Below are 18,873 nucleotides of genomic sequence, written 5' to 3' on the forward strand. Positions count from 1 at the left end.
CGGGGGCTGTTTTCGATGATATCTAATTGAATACGGGGATAAGCGGGGACGCGCAAGATACTTTTTCGCATGGAAAATCAGCGATGTCGACAAAGTCCGGCATGCGGAAAGTACTGGACTTTTCACATCTAATTGAATATGCCCCTTAGTATTATTTTGCAGTCATTTTAATTAACGGTATTTTAATTTATGTAATACGTTTAATTTTAATTTCTCTCTTTGTGCACCACAGTATAGAAATTCTAGTCTTTAAAAAAAAAAATTCTCAGTATTGAATCTGTCTGCCCTCATCTTAACATTTAGGGATTTCAGGTTCAGAATAGGCTAAACAGAACTTCAGTTTCTGTACCAGAAAAATCAAAATTCTAATAAAAACTGAAATAACCTTCAGATCAACAACTGGGAAGGAGGAGGAGGAGGGGGGGGGTGACTTGTGCACAGAAAAGCGATTGAAAAACTCCCTCCACGGCAAAGCAATTTGAACAGGGGCAGCCAGGGAACTAAAGTGTATCTCTGCGTGACTATACCTGTCATTCAGACATCTGTGGTGACACCGACCCTCCTTCCCCAGGTCTCCGTGCAGGCCCATTTGAGTGGAGGTGGTAATCACCACAGACGCATGTAGCCTCAGAAATAATGTCCTTTAATTAGAACCATAAGGACCTCCGCAGCGAATGTGACTCTAGAGTAGGGGTGGGCAATAAGCGGCCCCCAGCTGCTGTAGAACTACATTACCCAGTGTGCCCTGCCACAGTTTTGTTATTTGGCCATGCTAAAACTGTTGCAATGCATGCTGGGATTTGTAGTTCAACAACAATTGGAGGGCCGCTTATTGCCCACCCCTACTCTAGAGCCTTCTTAGATTCAGTGTTTGCTTCCCTAGTATAAAGCCAGAGCACACTGCAGAAATTGCCAATCTGAAGCCCATATCGGAGGCCACAAAAATTCTCATCAATGGCTGCTTCTCCCAGATAAACGGAGAACTCACAGAACATAACCGCTCAGCCACCCCAGAACACCTCACCACTACTTCACTGCAGATGAGAGATCAGATAGGGAGAAGAATGAGCTTCCACCAGGGGTTCCTTAAAAATGACCTCTGTGCCTGTTCTGGTTGCTTGCCAGCAGTAAGTCACACCAAGAAGGAAGTCCCAAGCGGGCAGAACTATGGGAGACAATGGAGGTGCCTGCCGCCGGGCTCCAGCTCCGAAGGGGCACCTCCTCCATTGTCCACAACATATTCACCCCACCTAGGGCTGTTACTATGTACCTGGAGTGTACGGTCATGGCAGCCCAATTACTGGCACCCCTTCCTACCACCTGCAAAGCCACCATACACTAGTGGAGAGCTCCATGTCACACCATCAGCTGCCACCTTTGTATATCTATAGCCTGTTTGCATGCAAATTGCTACATTACAGTGTTAGCGGCTGTGGCGAGGGTAGGGCACCAAATTATAACTTGCCTCCGGGCGTCTGTAATGAACTTACGCCACTGGTCCCAAGGGAAAGAAACAAATAGTATTACTATGCATTGCATTGGTAGTTTTTTTACTTGAATGGATCGTTTGCTTTCTTAATTTGCATATGTCTGGGTTAATGTTTTTGAGAGCATTTAAATACATCTTTTTATTTTCTTGCAATATTAGTATAAAACTAAGCCTCCTTTTCCCTACATTTCTTTTAGTAGATCTAAAAGAACTACTTTATGCTGTCTCCTGGTTGGACCCTCTCTGCATATGATGTGACTCGCAACGCTTGTATTATAGATAAATTGCTGTGAGCAAGTGGCATGCTGTATTTTGTGCTTTAAGACATAGCCTTCATCTTGTAGGTTTGATAGTAGGGAGGAGTCCACCGCAATTTACTGTAAAATCCCAAATTGATCTGGCTGCATATTTGGCACACCTCAATGGAGTTGGGAGGTGTTTGTTAATGTTATGTATTTTTTCAGCTGTTAAACCCTTTATTTATATGGACAAAATTCACATGATAATGTTAATATAAAGCAGTTTATTGTACACTTTTTACAAGAACTCTATTAATAATTAACCAGTTTGTTGTGTTTGTTTACTCTACTTTTATTAGTGTTCCTTTTTGTGTAATTGTAGCTCAAACTACAGTAAGTAACAACATGTGTGTTACTGGAGGCCCTCCCTTATTGCCAGTGGAACCAAGAGTCTCATCCGAGCCTTTAAGCAGTTCTAGAACACGAGTTGGTAAGTTTTACTTTAGTTGTTTTTTTGTTTTTTTATTGAAAAGTTATATGCATTGATAGAAAATTAAAAAAATATTCTGAATTAAAAAAAAGTGCAGTGGAAGATGAGCACAGATATAGCACAGTTCCATTTTATAATGGTTGTTGATATTTAACCCTAAAGGGATACTGGCATATATGAAATATATGAAGCAGCAAGAAGCTACAAACAGGGCTTGATTCAGAGTTGTATGAAATTGCAGCCTTACGGTTTCTGAAATTATAGTGGCCAAATCATTTATACTGTATGTAAACAACAGTGCTCACCAATCTCCTTCCAAAGTAACAGTGTACTATATACACATTTTCCACTCTTTTCTACCATGTAATGAAATGGCAGAATGTATATTATAGAACAGACTCGAACATCCATTCCCTACTTTCAAAGTATTTTATGCTAATGTTTATCATAAATAAGTCTGCAAAGCCATAATATTAGACCTGATGCATGACCAGTGATGCAAAAGACCCAGTAGTGCTGCTTCCTTGAATCTACAGTGCAAGCGTTGCATACTTAATTCTACCAAACTGTGTTTGCCTTTTTTTTTTTTTTTTTTTGCAGTGCTTTACCCAAACCTATTGCCCATGTACCACCTTCAACTAAACCTCTGGCATCTTGTATTAGTGGCATGGCTCTAAAGGTCTTCATTGTCAGGAAGAAGCAATCTTGTAAAAATGTATTTAAATGTTGAAAGCTAGCAAAGTCGTCTTTCTACTTCAGGGTCCATAGTCTCCACAGGGAGACCTTTAGGTATAGGTGATGCAGAGTCATCCGGGCACCTTACGCAGTAAATTTTTCTCCCAGGATGCACTTGAGTCTCCCGCTATACCCCGCCCCTGGGCCAGAGGCACCTCAGTTTTGTTGGGTGCCCAGTCGGAGTCTGGTCACTGCTACGCGGGGGGGATGATTAACAGCCCCTGAAGAGTTTATTTTTAAACAAGTTTACCTTCAAGTGCGGACGTCCGCACTGCCGCTCCATCACCCCACCGGCGCAGAGACGCCGGTACTGATCCGGGGATCACGGTGGGCCACGGGGTCTTGGCTAGCAGGGACCCCGGAGGATCCCTGGACTGCGGCTGGATGCTACGGGGATTCAAGGTAAGCGGCGTGCACCGTGGTGGTGATACGCCGAGACGCAGTCCTTTTTCCCCCAGGGCGGAGGACTCCCTGGGGATGACAGCAAGTGGAGCCTGGCATTGATCCTGCGCTTCCACTAGGCCACCAGGGACAGCGGGCTGCAGCGTTATGGATATGCTCCAGCATCCTTGGGGCTAAATGCTGGCCAGGGGAGGTTGCCTTCCCTGTTTAACAGCCGGCTCCTCCCCGCTGCACAGCGCGCCTTTCCACCGCAGTCTGGCTGGGCTGTGGCAGCTCTCCTCCTCCGGATCCGCCCCCTCAGAAGTCTTCGGTGGCCATTTTCTCCTGGCTGAGTCTCAGATCACACAGGCGGTGCGGAGCCCAGGTCCCCCTACATACCTCTCCTCCTGGAAGTGGTCAGTGTATGTAGCACTATATCCTACCAGACGCTAAAGGTGCGTACACATTGAGCGATTAAAGTGGATGACTGAACGCTATCGTTATCGTTCAGTCGTTCACTTTATCGTCCATTTTTTTACCTAAATGATGAACGATGACGATGAACAACGAACGATGCTCGTTCCTGCAGGTCGTTCGTCTTTATTGTTCATCGGGCAAACATGCAGGCCAACCTGACGATATTGTCAGGTTTCTGCATGTTGAGGAATGGGGGAGAGAGCCCGGCGCTGAACGATATCGTTAATGATATCATTCAGCGGGTGTGCTCAATGTCATGAACGACATTGAGCACACCCTGCCAGGGTTACACTAGACGTTATCGCTCAGGGAGCATATCGTCTAGTGTGTACGCTCCTTTAGTCTGTGTAGTTGATTGGTAGTGCCATTAAGTGCAGGTGTTATTATTTTGCATTGTATGTGACTTTATGCTAGCGCTGTCTATCTGAGTATCACTTTCTAAACTGTCAGCCATTTTACTTTCCCTGTGTCTTTTTCTCACTGAGCCCAAATACAAGTGTTGTCAGGGTGTAGCCTCATAGTCTGTTATTCTGTGTGGTGGGTCACATACTGTATATTGGTATCCTCTTCACCATGTCTGGTAGTGAAAGTGATATGCCAAATTTGGCTCCCGCTCAGGGGTTATGCAAAAAGTGTACAGCGGGAATTAGGGGTGGGAGACATGATTCTTGAGGGATTATGTTTGAGGTGTTATGCTCCTCCATGTCTCTGCCACTCCGCAGGAACCCCTTTGGGTGTGCTTACGACCATTGCGGGACGTTTAGCTGCCCCTCCTGTGTTTTCCCCGCTAGGGTTCACACAGCAGCAGCTTATGCCCTCTCAGAGCCTGCTTCCGCAGACTGCACCCATACAGGTATTATCCCCTCCGTGGGTTAATACGATTCCTACCGTGCTACAAAGTGTGGCTGAGGTGCGGCAGGGGGAGGCATCCCATAGTAGACCGGCTAAAAGATTTTTGCCGTCGTCTCAATCCACTCTGTATGATGACGATGCTGTGTCATCTGACGATGGGGTGCTCTCGGATGAATCTGACTCTGAATCCTCTACACGTGAGGTAGAGACCAAATCAAAAATATATATTCTGGGTCTGATACAAGCTGTCCGGGCGGCCTTGGTCATAGAGGAGGACGAACCTCCAGCACCTATGTCCAAGCATGCATATTTCAAGGACATAAAGGCAACCGCGGCTATATTTTCTTTGTCTTATCAACTAGTTGAACACCTAGAGGTGGCTTGGAAAACACCTGGAAAGCATTACCAGCCGCAGAATCGTCTGGCCTATGCTTACCCTTTTGCCGAGGACTGTTTTACTAAATGGGAAACATCACCGGCACTGGATTGCCATGGTAAACGCTTGGTTAAAAGCGAGACACTTCCTATGCCTTCTATGTCATCCCTGAATGATACTACAGATAGGAAGGTGGAGGTTTGTCTGAAATCCATCTTTCAGGTGCCGCGTGCAGACCAGCCATGGCTATCTGCTGGGTGGCTCGGGCTATGGAATGTTGGGCAAACACACTGGAAGGGTCCTTGTCTTCGGAGGCGACCTGGGGATTTTATGGTGTTGCTGGATATTCAGGATGCCTACAGTACTTGCATATCCCGATTGCTTCGGCTCACCAGCGTTTTCTCAGGTTTGCTGTGTCACAACAACATTTCCATTTTCAGGCTCTATTTGGCCTCTACTGCACCTTGGATGTTTACAAAAATTATGGCGGTTATGGCAGCCCATCTGCGGCTGCAAGGGGTCCGCCTGTTACCATGCCTGGACAACCTCTTACTGTTAGCAGGGTCTCCAGAAGTACTTCCCCACCACCTGCAGCTGACAATATCTCTGCTGAAGATGCACGGGTGGTTGATGAATTGGAAGAAGTCGTCCTTGTTCCCATCTCAAAGGATGCTCCATCTGGGGGCTCTGTTGGATTCCCAACAGCAAGAGAGGGTAAAGAAAAAGACTCCTTTGCGAGGCACACCCCACAATATTATAATCACAAGAAATAGAATAGTAGTTAAAACATACCTTTTATTAAATAATCAATAAAAAGAGAAAATCACTAGAATAACTATCTATGACCATATTACGAGCTAAATGAATGATCAAAGCACTAATATCACACACAGACAAAAAAATATATAATAAAAATTGAGGAAAAATAACAATAGTGACACAGGATAGTTATGTGTATAATCTCAGACACTTATCATGTATCCCTATGCAATACGTAGAACACAGATGTATGTAGTCTGTATCCACTGTGATGATTATGGTTAGATCTAAGCAGTAACAGATATAATGTATGTTATAGTTATGGTACCTTGCTGTAATTGCTGCACATATATATACAGGATCTAAACGTTTTGCAAGCTGCGCTATCAATGCCGCCCACATGTATTCAGAAACCAAAATAATATTCTGCATATAGTGGAAGAAACTGAAATTTATACAAATGACAGTGTATTGTTGTAATCAATATGTATAGCTTGCTACAGTTGCTGCACACATGTATATGCACGGAATCTAGTCGTTCTGCATGCAGTGGCGAATTAAAAATATGGAGATCATATATTTTCAATGTGACACCTCACTGTGATAGTCACACACCTATATGCAGAATCTAATAATGCTGTATGCAGCAAAAAAAGATACATAAGTTAGAGCTCATGTGTAAAATAATACATCTGAAATAAATGCCGATCACTAAGTACAGTAAGGGCAATGTCACAAGATAGACAGCACATAAATATTACATAAATTGTAAGAGAAAAGATGAAAATGAAACTTCAATAAATCTAATATACATATAGTCTAATACATATATACTAAAAAGCTGTTCACCATCAAACCGTACCATAATCTAATCACAATGGATATACTGGTGATACGAGGCGTCCCTCTATTACAACAGGTAGGCTACAGGTTCAAATTACATCTAAGTAGATTGAAAAGTCACAGTATGTGCACTTACAGGCCAGATTCTGCTGTCCAACGTCATACAATGTAGAGGACGATGAATGAGTTTCACGGTCTCTAGGCACAATTGGAAACAGTGTAGTCTGCTTCTGCTGTTGGTGCCTATAATATTCTGAAATCCCTGTTGCACTAAGCAGTGCAAGGAATCAGTAAATGGCAACTAATGAGAGAGCAGAGAGATGAAAAGAGAAATAGTACCTGTCCATAAATCTTCCAGGAAGTTGATGGTGTTTCGCCAGAAGCAGGCTTTGTCAAGGAAGCTTCCTTGACAAAATATTTACAAGATAGCAGCGTTAAAATCTATAACCATCCAAGATAGATATTGTGTGAAAAAGTATTAAACAATTTATTAAAAGTCACGAATGGTCAATTGTACATATGACATGGATGAAGGTTAATTATGAAACAATAAAAATGAGCATTGAATTGAATATATACTTTATAGCCTCTTCCAACAATTTCATAGGTAGATATAGCCTGTTCCTATAAAGACTTCCGGATTTTTGAATAGGTGATGTTAACAGTCTCAATTGCAAGAAACGTATTGTGTCCAGTGTATAAATACCAGATCCTGACACCAGGTAGAGGGATGGTCCTATTTGCATACAGTCCCATACGCGCACTCGGAGCCCTCAGATGTCCAAGGTGTAAATAGGTTTTGTAATCCAGGTATTGTGCAAAAGATGTTTCCAAACGAAAATGTACAATAATAACCAGGAAGATGGTCCAGGCTTAGTGTGATCTCCACTAAGAAGACACACTGGTTGGTCATATTGTAGTGTCCAGGAGGGTCTTCTTATACCCCACTAATTGGTTGCTCATTTAGACATGGTTGTAATTAGTCATCTAACAGGCTCATATGTTTATAAAAACAATGTCCTGGTATGGAGGCAGATATATATATATATATATGTATATATATATATATATATATATATATTAGTCAATTTATGAGGAAGACTTTTGTTTTAGTAGCGCTCCGCTAAACTATTCTTACCTTTTCTTTTCTTTCTACGGAGCTAACTTGTCTCACATGTAAATCATGTATTAAACAAAACTACTTCTATTCATACTAAAGCTGAAAATAAAATCTACAATATCAGGAGCTTTATTAACTGTAGTCCGAGTTATGTCGTATACATGATTTCCTGTGACTGCGAATATAAATTTATTGGTAGAATAACAAGATCACTCAAAATAAGATTCCTAGAGCATCGCAGAAATATTATTAAAAAACTACAGTGACATAGTGTGCCTAGACACTTCTGCAATTTTCATAATGGGGACCCAAGTTGTCTAAAACTAGTAGGGATCAAATACATTCCATTAACTAAACGAGGGGGTGACAGATATAAAAATTTGTGTAGACAAGAAGTCTTCTGGATGTTCCAGATGAATTCTATATACCTGGAGGGACTAAATGAGGCGGTAGAACTCAATATGGTTATCTAATGGATTCCTACTCTAAATAAAAACAAAAATATATATAAAAATCTGAATAAAACTATCTCATTAGATATTGATTTTTTAAGCCTTAGAAAATATCATTATTTTCGAGATTTTAGTATCTTTACTCGTCGGGACTTATGATTTTTATCTGTACACTTAAATGATAAATAGATGACAAAGAATATTTATTACTGATGTATAACTAGGATGAATTTAATATCTTGTTTGTATTTGTCGTTGTCCTTTTGTATGACACACATGACATCATACTAGGAATCTATATTTATAAATAGGAGTTGAATCTCCATACACTTTATATAAACCATATGTCAAAGTTAATAAAAGGAAGGTCTACTTAAGTTATGTGTTTTTGATCTTCTCTACCCTCTCACCTTTAATATCCCTCCCCTATGCTTTTTGGGAGGTTTCTAAACCAGTTTTTATCTTTTTCTATATTCCCACTTCCCCCCCTTTTTTTTATATTTATTCATTATTTTTTATTTATTTTTATTCTATATAATGTATCAAACATTTTTCAACATTGGGTCAAATAGTTAGCGGCTCTGAACTACTACTCCCATGATTCTTAGATATACTGATTAGTCATCAGTACAATCGTGTGGTTAATACCACACAATCAGAATAGCGGCATCTAAAAGCCGATAAAATGATATATGTCACATTTGTGGCTATGCTAAGATAAGGATTATGTAACTATTCAATGGGTTTTCATTAAACATTTGATTTTTCTATAATGAAAGATGACTTGAACTACAATACCCATGATTCTAAAATCTATTGACCAGTGCTTAACACGATCACGTGACTAAGACCACATGATCGGAAGAACGGCCTCCGAGAGTTATGTAGATGCCGACAGAACGTCACATGTCACGTTATTGCAGTGACTGTCATTGGACACGGGTCCTTATTATCCAAAAGGATATTAAGAGGAAAGAATCCCCATGGTGATATACGGAGGCAAATCCTCAGACGGATCTCACTCGGGTTACACGTGATGTTATATTTACATCACGTGACCGGAGTTAGCTCCGTAGAAAGAAAAGAAAAGGTAGGAATAGCGGAGCACTATTAAAACAAAAGTCTTCCTCATAAATTGACATATATATATATATATATATATATATATATATATATATTAGATCTGCCTCTGACCCATGACATTAATGTTTTCATAAATATATGAGCTTATTAGATGACTAATTACAACCATGTGTAAATGAGCAACCAATTAGTGGGGTATAAGTAGACCCTCCTGGACACTAGAATTTCACCTTTGAAAAAGCTGTATTATATATACAGCAAAACGCGCCAGTGCCTGCCTCTATCCATCCAGTCTGCCTTCTTAGTGGAGACCACATTAAGCCTGGACCAGCTTCCTGGTTATTATTGGACATTTTTGTTTGGAAACATCTTGTGCACAATACCTGGATTACAAAACCTACTGTATTTACACCTTGGACATCTGAGGGCTCCGAGTGCAGCGTACGGGACTGCATGCAAATAGGACCATCCCTCTACCTGGTGTCAGGATCTGGTAATTTTACACTGGACACAATATGTTTCTTGCAATTGAGACTGTTAACATCACCTATTCAAAAATCCGGAAGTCTTTATAGGAACAGGCTATATCTACCTATGAAATTGTTGGAAGAGGCTATAAAGTATATATTCAATTCAATGCTCATTTTTATTGTTTCATAATTATTAACCTTCATCCATGTCATATGTACAATTGACCATTCGTGTCTTTTAATAAATTGTTTAATACTTTTTCACACAATGTCTATCTTGGATGGTTATAGATTCTAGCGCTGCTATCTTGTAAATATTTTCTCTGTTAGGTCTGACAAACCCTATCTTTAGCAGCTGCTTTGTTAAACAGTTCAATCCAGCGCCTGTATATCCATTTTTTTCAGCTTCCTTGACAAAGCCTGCTTCCGGTGACACACGTGTCGGTTCTTCAGCTGAGGGGGATCCCAGTGCGCACTGTGGATCTCCACACCATCAACCTCCTGCAGTGTTCTCCCCAGAAATTTTTTCCAGCCGGGTGGCATCCAAAAGTAGGCGGGTGGGGGCCTTCGCAATTATGCGCGCGCCGGGAAAAGGGGGTATCTCCCTTACCAATCCAGCCCGACAGGTCTCAGGCTGCTTCCCCACTGGCTCTCAGTCAAAAGTGCCTATTATACAGTGTCCCCTGTAGTTTTCCCCTTTATGCCTTGCCCCCTGTAGTTTAACTTTGCCCTTATGCATTGCCCCCTGGCTGAAGTAGTGCCCCTTATGCAGTGCCCCCAGACTGGCCCCTTATGCAGTGCCCCCAGACTGGCCCCTTATGCAGTGCCCCCAGACTGGCCCCTTATGCAGTGCCCCCAGACTGGCCCCTTATGCAGTGCCCCCAGACTGGCCCCTTATGCAGTGCCCCCAGACTGGCCCCTTATGCAGTGCCCCCAGGTTTAATAGTGTCCCTTATGTAGTGCCCCCAGGTGTCAGGGTTCAGCCTAGGATCGGCCTCTATCACCTCCTTGCCGGCTTCCCCTGACTTCCTTGCAGTCAGACGTCTGGTGCAGTGATGGATGTGGGGCTGAGTATTCTGCCTTAGATGCTTTTTGCGAGCTTCCATGGTCGGCTGTGTGTGCTGGGGATCGGAGTTCCCATCATGGACGCCGCCATGACAGTTCCTCTCATGTGACAGTACTCCTAACCTATGGTAGCATGATTCAGTCAGCTGATGCTGTGCTCCAGTAATCTGCTACCCCTGGGTATAAATCCGCCTCCAGAACTCCAGGAAGTTGCTGTTCAACTTCTTCTCTGTTCCAGTGATACCAGTATTGCTCTGTGCTAATCTTTCAGAGAGCTACTTCAGCCTGTTCACAGTTCTCCAGTCTCCAGTATTAACTTCCAAGCTATTCTTAGTCTGAGAGTAGTTCTCTCCCAGTATCCAGACTGTTTTGTTTTCTATGTCTGTGTGTCTTTGTATATGTGCTGCTAGTATTGCAGGTTCCTTGTGTCACTGAAGTGTCAGATTAACTGCTTTTATTAATTAGCTCACAGCTGGACTTCCCAGCACATATCTGTGTCAATCTGCCCTGTGTCTTGTCAGTGCAAATCTGCACTTGCATTTAGCACTCTCCTAGTGTATGCCTGACTTCTCTTTGTGTCTTGTCTCTGGTAATCAGCTCCAATCATTTCCAGCATTCCCATATATTCCCTGAGTCCACTCTGCTCTTGTCTGTGCAATCTCCAGTATATGTCTGTGTTCTTTGCTCAGTGTCTTGTCTCTGGTAATCAGCTCCATCATTTCCAGCATTCCCATATATTCCCTGAGTCCACTCTGCTCTTGTCTGTGCAATCTCCAGTATATGTCTGTGTTCTTTGCTCAGTGTCTTGTCTCTGGTAATCAGCTCCATCATTTCCAGCATTCCCATATATTCCCTGAGTCCATTCTGCTCTTGCCTTAGCAATCCCCAGTATATGTCTTTGTTTTTCTGCATACTTAACTGTTTCCAGTCCATGCCTGTGTTATAGCATTCAGTTCCATTTCCAGAGTTCATTCATTCACCTCCAGTGCTATTGCATTCTTTATAGTTTCCGGTCTTCTGCCATTCCCAGGTACCTGTCCAGGGGGCCTGCTCACTTGGTGCAGCTGAAAACCAAATCCCAATTGGAGGGGTCACTGGAGAAAATCACCAAGTGAGTTAGACTCCGCGCCTCTGGGCAGGTCTAGCCAAACCTGGGTTTGGCCGCAACTAGGAGACCTAGTCTAGTCACTCCCCTAGTCTTCCGAACCCCTCGGCTCACCGTCCTCCACAGAGGAATTCTTGCACTGGATCGTGACAGTTTGAACAACCCAATATGCAAGCCGCCGGGTTCCAGGGTGATGCAGGGTTTCAGGATTTACTCTTTCGTGTGACTGCACAGGAGACAGCTTTGCAATCCGTCAGACAGCAGCTGCAAGAACTCTCTAGTCAAATGATGGTTATTCATGCAGTTCTAGCTGCTTTGTCTCCAGACACACCACAAGTTCTGCCAGTGAATTCTCTACAGTTTTGTTCTTACACCTACAGATGAAAAACTTTCTGTGTAAGCTAGTGAACCTCTCAAGTGTCCTCTGGTTCCCCAGTTATCTGATATGCATGACCCTGAACCTTTCAAGAGTTTCTACTGGTTTCTAGAACAACTACAAAATCTCCGTCCCAAAATTTTTCAAGTTATTCCCAAGCTTTCTAGTGCTACTCCGGACAGCTTTTCCAAACAAACTAAAGTAAAGCATCAAAGTTTCCTGCGCCCTAAACTTACTGAGGTTGAACGTCAGCGACGCCGGGAACTGCATCTCTTTTTTATATTGTGGTTATGACTATCACTTTCTTAAGGACTGTACTCTGCGCCAACTGAGAAGTGGTGACAAGTGTGTGACTCCCAATGTCTGCGCTTTCAGTTCTCCCCATCATCCATCAGTGATTCCCATTTCTTCAGTTACAGATAAGGAGGTGATGTCCACTGAGCAAAAGAAAGTTCAAGTTTTCGATTTGGGCTCTGCTACAAGATGCTTCAACCCTCGTCTAAGAAATATTGGGAGGATATTTCAACCTTCTAAAGTCAGGGACACTACTCATTCCATTTCTACTGGTCACGGCCCGGATTCCATTTCAATCGGTCCCAGTCTGGATTCTGTTTTTCCCAATACGGGACTCCAGTCAGTAGCCCCAGGAGGGGTCTCAACTTCCTTACCCCGAGTGGAGGTCCCAAGTCTCGCACCCCGAGTGGAGGTCCCAAGTCTCGCACCCCGAGTGGAGGTCCCAAGTCTCGCACCCCGAGTGGAGGTCCCAAGTCTCGCACCCCGAGTGGAGGTCCCAAGTCTCGCACCCCGAGTGGAGGTCCCAAGTCTCGCACCCCGAGTGGAGGTCCCAAGTCTCGCACCCCGAGTGGAGGTCCCAAGTCTCGCACCCCGAGTGGAGGTCCCAAGTCTCGCACCCCGAGTGGAGGTCCCAAGTCTCGCACCCCGAGTGGAGGTCCCAAGTCTCGCACCCCGAGTGGAGGTCCCAAGTCTCGCACCCCGAGTGGAGGTCCCAAGTCTCGCACCCCGAGTGGAGGTCCCAAGTCTCGCACCCCGAGTGGAGGCCCCAAGTCTCGCACCCCGAGTGGAGGCCCCAAGTCTCGCACCCCGAGTGGAGGCCCCAAGTCTCGCACCCCGAGTGGAGGCCCCAAGTCTCGCACCCCGAGTGGAGGCCCCAAGTCTCGCACCCCGAGTGGAGGCCCCAAGTCTCGCACCCCGAGTGGAGGCCCCAAGTCTCGCACCCCGAGTGGAGGCCCCAAGTCTCGCACCCCGAGTGGAGGCCCCAAGTCTCGCACCCCGAGTGGAGGCCCCAAGTCTCGCACCCCGAGTGGAGGCCCCAAGTCTCGCACCCCGAGTGGAGGCCCCAAGTCTCGCACCCCGAGTGGAGGCCCCAAGTCTCGCACCCCGAGTGGAGGCCCCAAGTCTCGCACCCCGAGTGGAGGCCCCAAGTCTCGCACCCCGAGTGGAGGCCCCAAGTCTCGCACCCCGAGTGGAGGCCCCAAGTCTCGCACCCCGAGTGGAGGCCCCAAGTTCCACGCCACAGAAGGGGGTCTTTGTTTCAAGTTTCATGCCCCAGGAGGGGGTTTCAAATCTCTCACCCCAGAAGGGGGTTTCAAATCTCTCACCCCAGAAGGGGGTTTCAAATCTCTCACCCCAGAAGGGGGTTTCAAATCTCTCACCCCAGAAGGGGGTTTCAAATCTCTCACCCCAGAAGGGGGTTTCAAATCTCTCACCCCAGAAGGGGGTTTCAAATCTCTCACCCCAGAAGGGGGTTTCAAATCTCTCACCCCAGAAGGGGGTTTCAAATCTCTCACCCCAGAAGGGGGTTACAAGTGTTGTACCCCAGGAGGGGGCTTTCATTTCGAGTTTCACACCCCAGTGAGGGGCCTTCGTTTCGAGTTTCACGCCCCAGGAGGGGGCCTTCGTTTCGAGTTTCACGCCCCAGGAGAGGGCCTTCGTTTCGAGTTTCACGCCCCAGGAGAGGGCCTTCGTTTCGAGTTTCATGCCCCAGGAGCGGGCCGTTATTTCAAGTGTTACTCCCCAAGAAAGGGTCTCAAGTTCCATACCTCAAGAGGGGGTTCTGAGCCACTCACCCCAGGAGGAAGTCTGTGGTGTTGCATCCCAAAAGGGGGTTTCATATTGCATACCCCGAAAGGAAAAGCCAAGTCAGTTTCCCCAGAAGGGGGCTTTAGGTCCCATACTCCAACAGGGAGTGTCAAGTTCTGTACTCCAGGAGGGGGCCTTGAGTCTCTCACCCCAAAAGAAAGTTTAAAATCTTGTTTCCCAGGAAGGGGCCTCGTCAATTACCTCAACAGGGGTTTCCTGACTCTATACCCCAGGAGAGGGTTTCAAGTGTCGTACCCCAAGGAGGGGCCTCTAATGCTATACTCCAAGAGGGGGTTCCTAGTGTTACGCCCCATGAAGGAGCCTTAAATATTCTTCCCCAGAAAGGGATTTCAAGTATTCCACCCCAGGATGGGGATTCCAGTGTCATACCCCAGGAGGGGAATTCAAGTGTCTCACCCCAGGATGGGGTTCCCAGTGTTGTGCCCCAAGGGGGAATTTCAAGTGTTATTCTCCTAGGTGGGACCTCAAGTGTCTCACCCCAGGATGGGGTTCCGAGTGTTATACCTCAAGATGGGATTCCCAGTGTTATACCGCCTCCAGAACTCCAGGAAGTTGCTGTTCAACTTCTTCTCTGTTCCAGTGATACCAGTATTGCTCTGTGCTAATCTTTCAGAGAGTTACTTCAGCCTGTTCACAGTTCTCCAGTTTCCAGTGTTAGCTTCCAAGCTATTCTTAGTCTGAGAGTAGTTCTCTCCCAGTATCCAGACTGTTTTGTTTTCTATGTCTGTGTGTCTTTGTATTATATGTGCTGCTAGTATTGCAGCTTCCTTGTGTCACTGAGGTGTCAGATTACCTGCTTTTATTAATTGGCTCACAGCTGGACTTCCCAGCACATATCTGTGTCAATCTGCCCTGTGTCTTGTCAGTGCAAATCTGCACTTGCATTTAGCACTCTCCTAGTGTATGCCTGACTTCTCTTTGTGTCTTGTCTCTGGTAATCAGCTCCAATCATTTCCAGCATTCCCATATATTCCCTGAGTCCACTCTGCTCTTGCCTTAGCAATCCCCAGTATATGTCTTTGTTTTTCTGCATACTTAACTGTTTCCAGTCCATGCCTGTGTTATAGCATTCAGTTCCATTTCCAGAGTTCATTCATTCCATTCACCTCCAGTGCTATTGCATTCTTTATAGTTTCCGGTCTTCTGCCATTCCCAGGTACCTGTCCAGAGGGCCGTGACCTGCTCACTTGGTGCAGCTGAAAACCAAATCCCAATTGGAGGGGTCACTGGAGAAAACCAACAAGTGAGTTAGACTCCGCGCCTCTGGGCAGGTCTAGCCAAACCTGGGTTTGGCCGCAACTAGGAGACCTAGTCTAGTCACTCCCCTAGTCCCCCGAACCCCTCGGCTCACCGTCCTCCACAGAGGAATTCTTGCACTGGATCGTGACACCAGGTTTAATAGTGTCCCTTATGTAGTGCCCCCAGGCTGGCCCCTTATGCAGTGCCCCTAGGTTTAATAATGTCCCTTATGCAGTGCCCCCAGGTTTAATAGTGTCCCTTATGCAGTGCTCCCAGACTGGTCCTGTCCCCGGCCCCAGCCCAGCGCTTACCTCTACTTGCTGGCCGCTGCCTCGCGCTGACTGGATCTAACTAGATCCAGCAGGCGCGCGTTTCAAGTGCCTCACGTCGCGGGTGACATCATGACGTCACCCACGCAGTGCATCACTGGGAACGCTGGCCTCTGAAGCAATCGGAGGCTTCTTTAGCCTCCGGTCACTTCAGAGGCCAGCGTTTCACAGCGGGGGTCGGCAGGGAAAAGTGCTGGGCGATGCGCCCGCAGAAAACAGCCTGGGGAGAACACTGCTCCTGGGAGATTTAGGGACTGGTACTATTTTTCTTTTAATCTCTATGCTCTTTCATTAGTTGCCATTTACTCTGATTCTCTGCGCTGCTTAGTGCAAAAGGGATTTCAGGATATTATAGGCACCAACAGCAGAAGCAGACTACACTGTTTCCAATTGTGCCTAGAGACCGTGAAACTCGTTCATCGTCCTCTACATTGTATGACGTTGGATAGCAGAATCTGGCCTGTAAGTGCACATACTGTGACTTTTCAATCTATTTAGATGTCATTTGAACCTGTAGTCTACCTGGTATAATAGGGGGACGCCTCGTATCACCAGTATATCCATTGTGATTAGATTATGGTACGGTTTGATGGTGAACAGCTTTTTAGTATATATGTATTAGACTATATGTATATTAGATTTAAGTTTCATTTTCACCTTTTCTCTTAGAATTTATGTAATAATGTGCTGTCTATCTTGTGATATTGCCCCCTTACTGTACTTAGAGCTCATGAGCAAAAATCATACATCTGAAATAAATGCCGATCACTAACTTATGTATCTCTTTTGCTACATACAGTACTATTAGATTCTGCATATAGGTGTGTGACTATCACAGTGAGGTGTCACATTGAAAATATATGATCTCCATATTTTTAATTCGCCACTGCATGCAGAACGACTAGATTCCGTGCATATACATGTGTGCAGCAACTGTAGCAAGCTATACATATTGATTACAACAATACACTGTCATTTGTATAAATTTCAGTTTCTTCCACTATATGCAGAATATTATTTTGGTTTCTGAATACATGTGGGCGGCATTGATAGCGCAGCTTGCAAAACGTTTAGATCCTGTGTGTGTGTGTGTGTGTGTGTGTGTGTGTATATATATATATATATATATATATAATATATATATATGTATGTGTGTATATGTGTATATATATATATATGTGTATGTATGTATATATATATATATGTGTATATATATATATAGATATATATATATATGTATATAGATAGATATATATATATATATATATATATATATTATATTATGCAGCAATTACAGCAAGGTACATATATATATTTAGGGGTATTCAATATGGGAGCAATAACATCGTTTTTGCGTTAATATCGCACTTATGACGTCATTATCGCAGGTTTTAGTTTTACACCGTATTCAATTTCAAAGACTTATCGCAGTTTTGAAAAGTCTTTGATAAAAAACGGTGATAACTTTTCACCATTGAATAGGTGTCGAAAAAAAGTGCAGAATTGGGGTTTAGGGGTGCAGGCTTAAAAAAAAAATAGCCTGCACCCCTGGGAATGACATTTAAAAAAGAACTGTGTCAAAAAAAAGTTTAAAAAAAAAAAATAGGGACACCCCAAAAAATTAATTTAAAATTTGGGGTGAAAAAAATGATTAACAATAGGGAAATAGTTTCAAGGCTATTCTCCAAGTATGCGGCAGGTGTTTTCTAGAATAGATTTATAGCGGCAGGTGCACAAATGCAGAATTTTTAAAAATGTACTTTAGGGACATCAAAATATGCTAGTACCCATTTTCATGTACACCAAATTTGATGGGACCACTTAAAAAATCGAAAAAGAAAACCTAAGTGCTCTTCTGCATCACTTCTTCAATGTCGGGAAAAAACACCTGCTGCGGCTATTTAAATCCCCGACTTTCCTTTAAAGGCTAAAACAGGGGTACCCATAGTGATCCCCCATGTTTTTACAACTTTAGGGGGTCTTTACAATTTTTTTTAAGGAAAAATTCGTAACTTTACGCAAATCCAACTTCGGAGGCTCCCGTTTTCGTTAATTTTATATTGAATACGGGGATAAGCGGGCGCGCGCCCGATACTTTAACGCAGGTAAAAACTCCGATATGAAACATTAACTTCGACAGTGAAGTTAACGTTTCATATTGAATACCCCTCTATATCTGTTACTGCTTAGATCTAACCATAATCATCACAGTGGATACAGACTACATACATCTTATGTTCTACGTATTGCATAGGGATACATGATAACAGTGTCTGAGATTATACACATAACTATCCTGTGTCACTATTGTGATTTTTCGTCCATTTTTATTATATATTTTTTGTCGGTGTGTGATATTAGTGCTTTGATAATTAATTTATCTCCGTAATATGATCATAGATAGTTATTCTAGTGATTTTCTCTTTTTATTGATTATTTAATAAAAGGTATGGTTTAACTACTATTCTATTTCTTGTGATTATGAAATTGTGGGGTATGCCTCACAAAGGAGTCTTATTTTTCTTTACCCTCTCTTGCTTCATATAAATGTACACTCTAGGGAGCACCCCAATTTTTTCCTTGAAGTAGAGACCCTACAGTACCTGAGTAGACCTCATTTTCTGACCTACTTTTACTCCTGTGCAATTGTTTCTTTCCAGTTCTTCCCCTCTTCCTTCCTTTTTACTTTGAAAAATCCTTTGCTGTTGGGAATCCTAACAGCAGACAAGATCTCCACTTTGCAGACGCGGGTACGCAGATGCCCAAGTGTCGATACACTCAGCAATGCAGTTACTGGGATCCATGGTGTCGACGTTCGACATGGTGGAATATGCCCAGTTTCATTCCCGGCCTCTGCAGAAATGAATCCTCT

The 18,873-nt window shown here is 44.0% G+C and overlaps 1 protein-coding gene across 4 annotated transcripts in view; it reads left to right on the top strand.

Annotated features, from left to right (window-relative positions):
• Positions 1-18,873, top strand: part of ADAD1 (adenosine deaminase domain containing 1) — a 216,392-nt gene that overhangs the window by 74,549 nt on the left and 122,970 nt on the right. For all 4 annotated transcript variants that reach the window (XM_088452238.1, XM_088452240.1, XM_088452237.1 and 1 more), the window contains one exon: positions 2,111-2,218. In XM_088452238.1, coding sequence (XP_088308364.1) covers positions 2,111-2,218 — 108 coding nt within the window. The remainder of the gene's footprint in view (positions 1-2,110; positions 2,219-18,873) is intronic.

Source organism: Taudactylus pleione, unplaced genomic scaffold (assembly GCF_031769625.1).
Source record: "Taudactylus pleione unplaced genomic scaffold, aTauple2 ptg000036l, whole genome shotgun sequence".
NCBI classification, from domain to species: domain Eukaryota; kingdom Metazoa; phylum Chordata; class Amphibia; order Anura; family Myobatrachidae; genus Taudactylus; species Taudactylus pleione.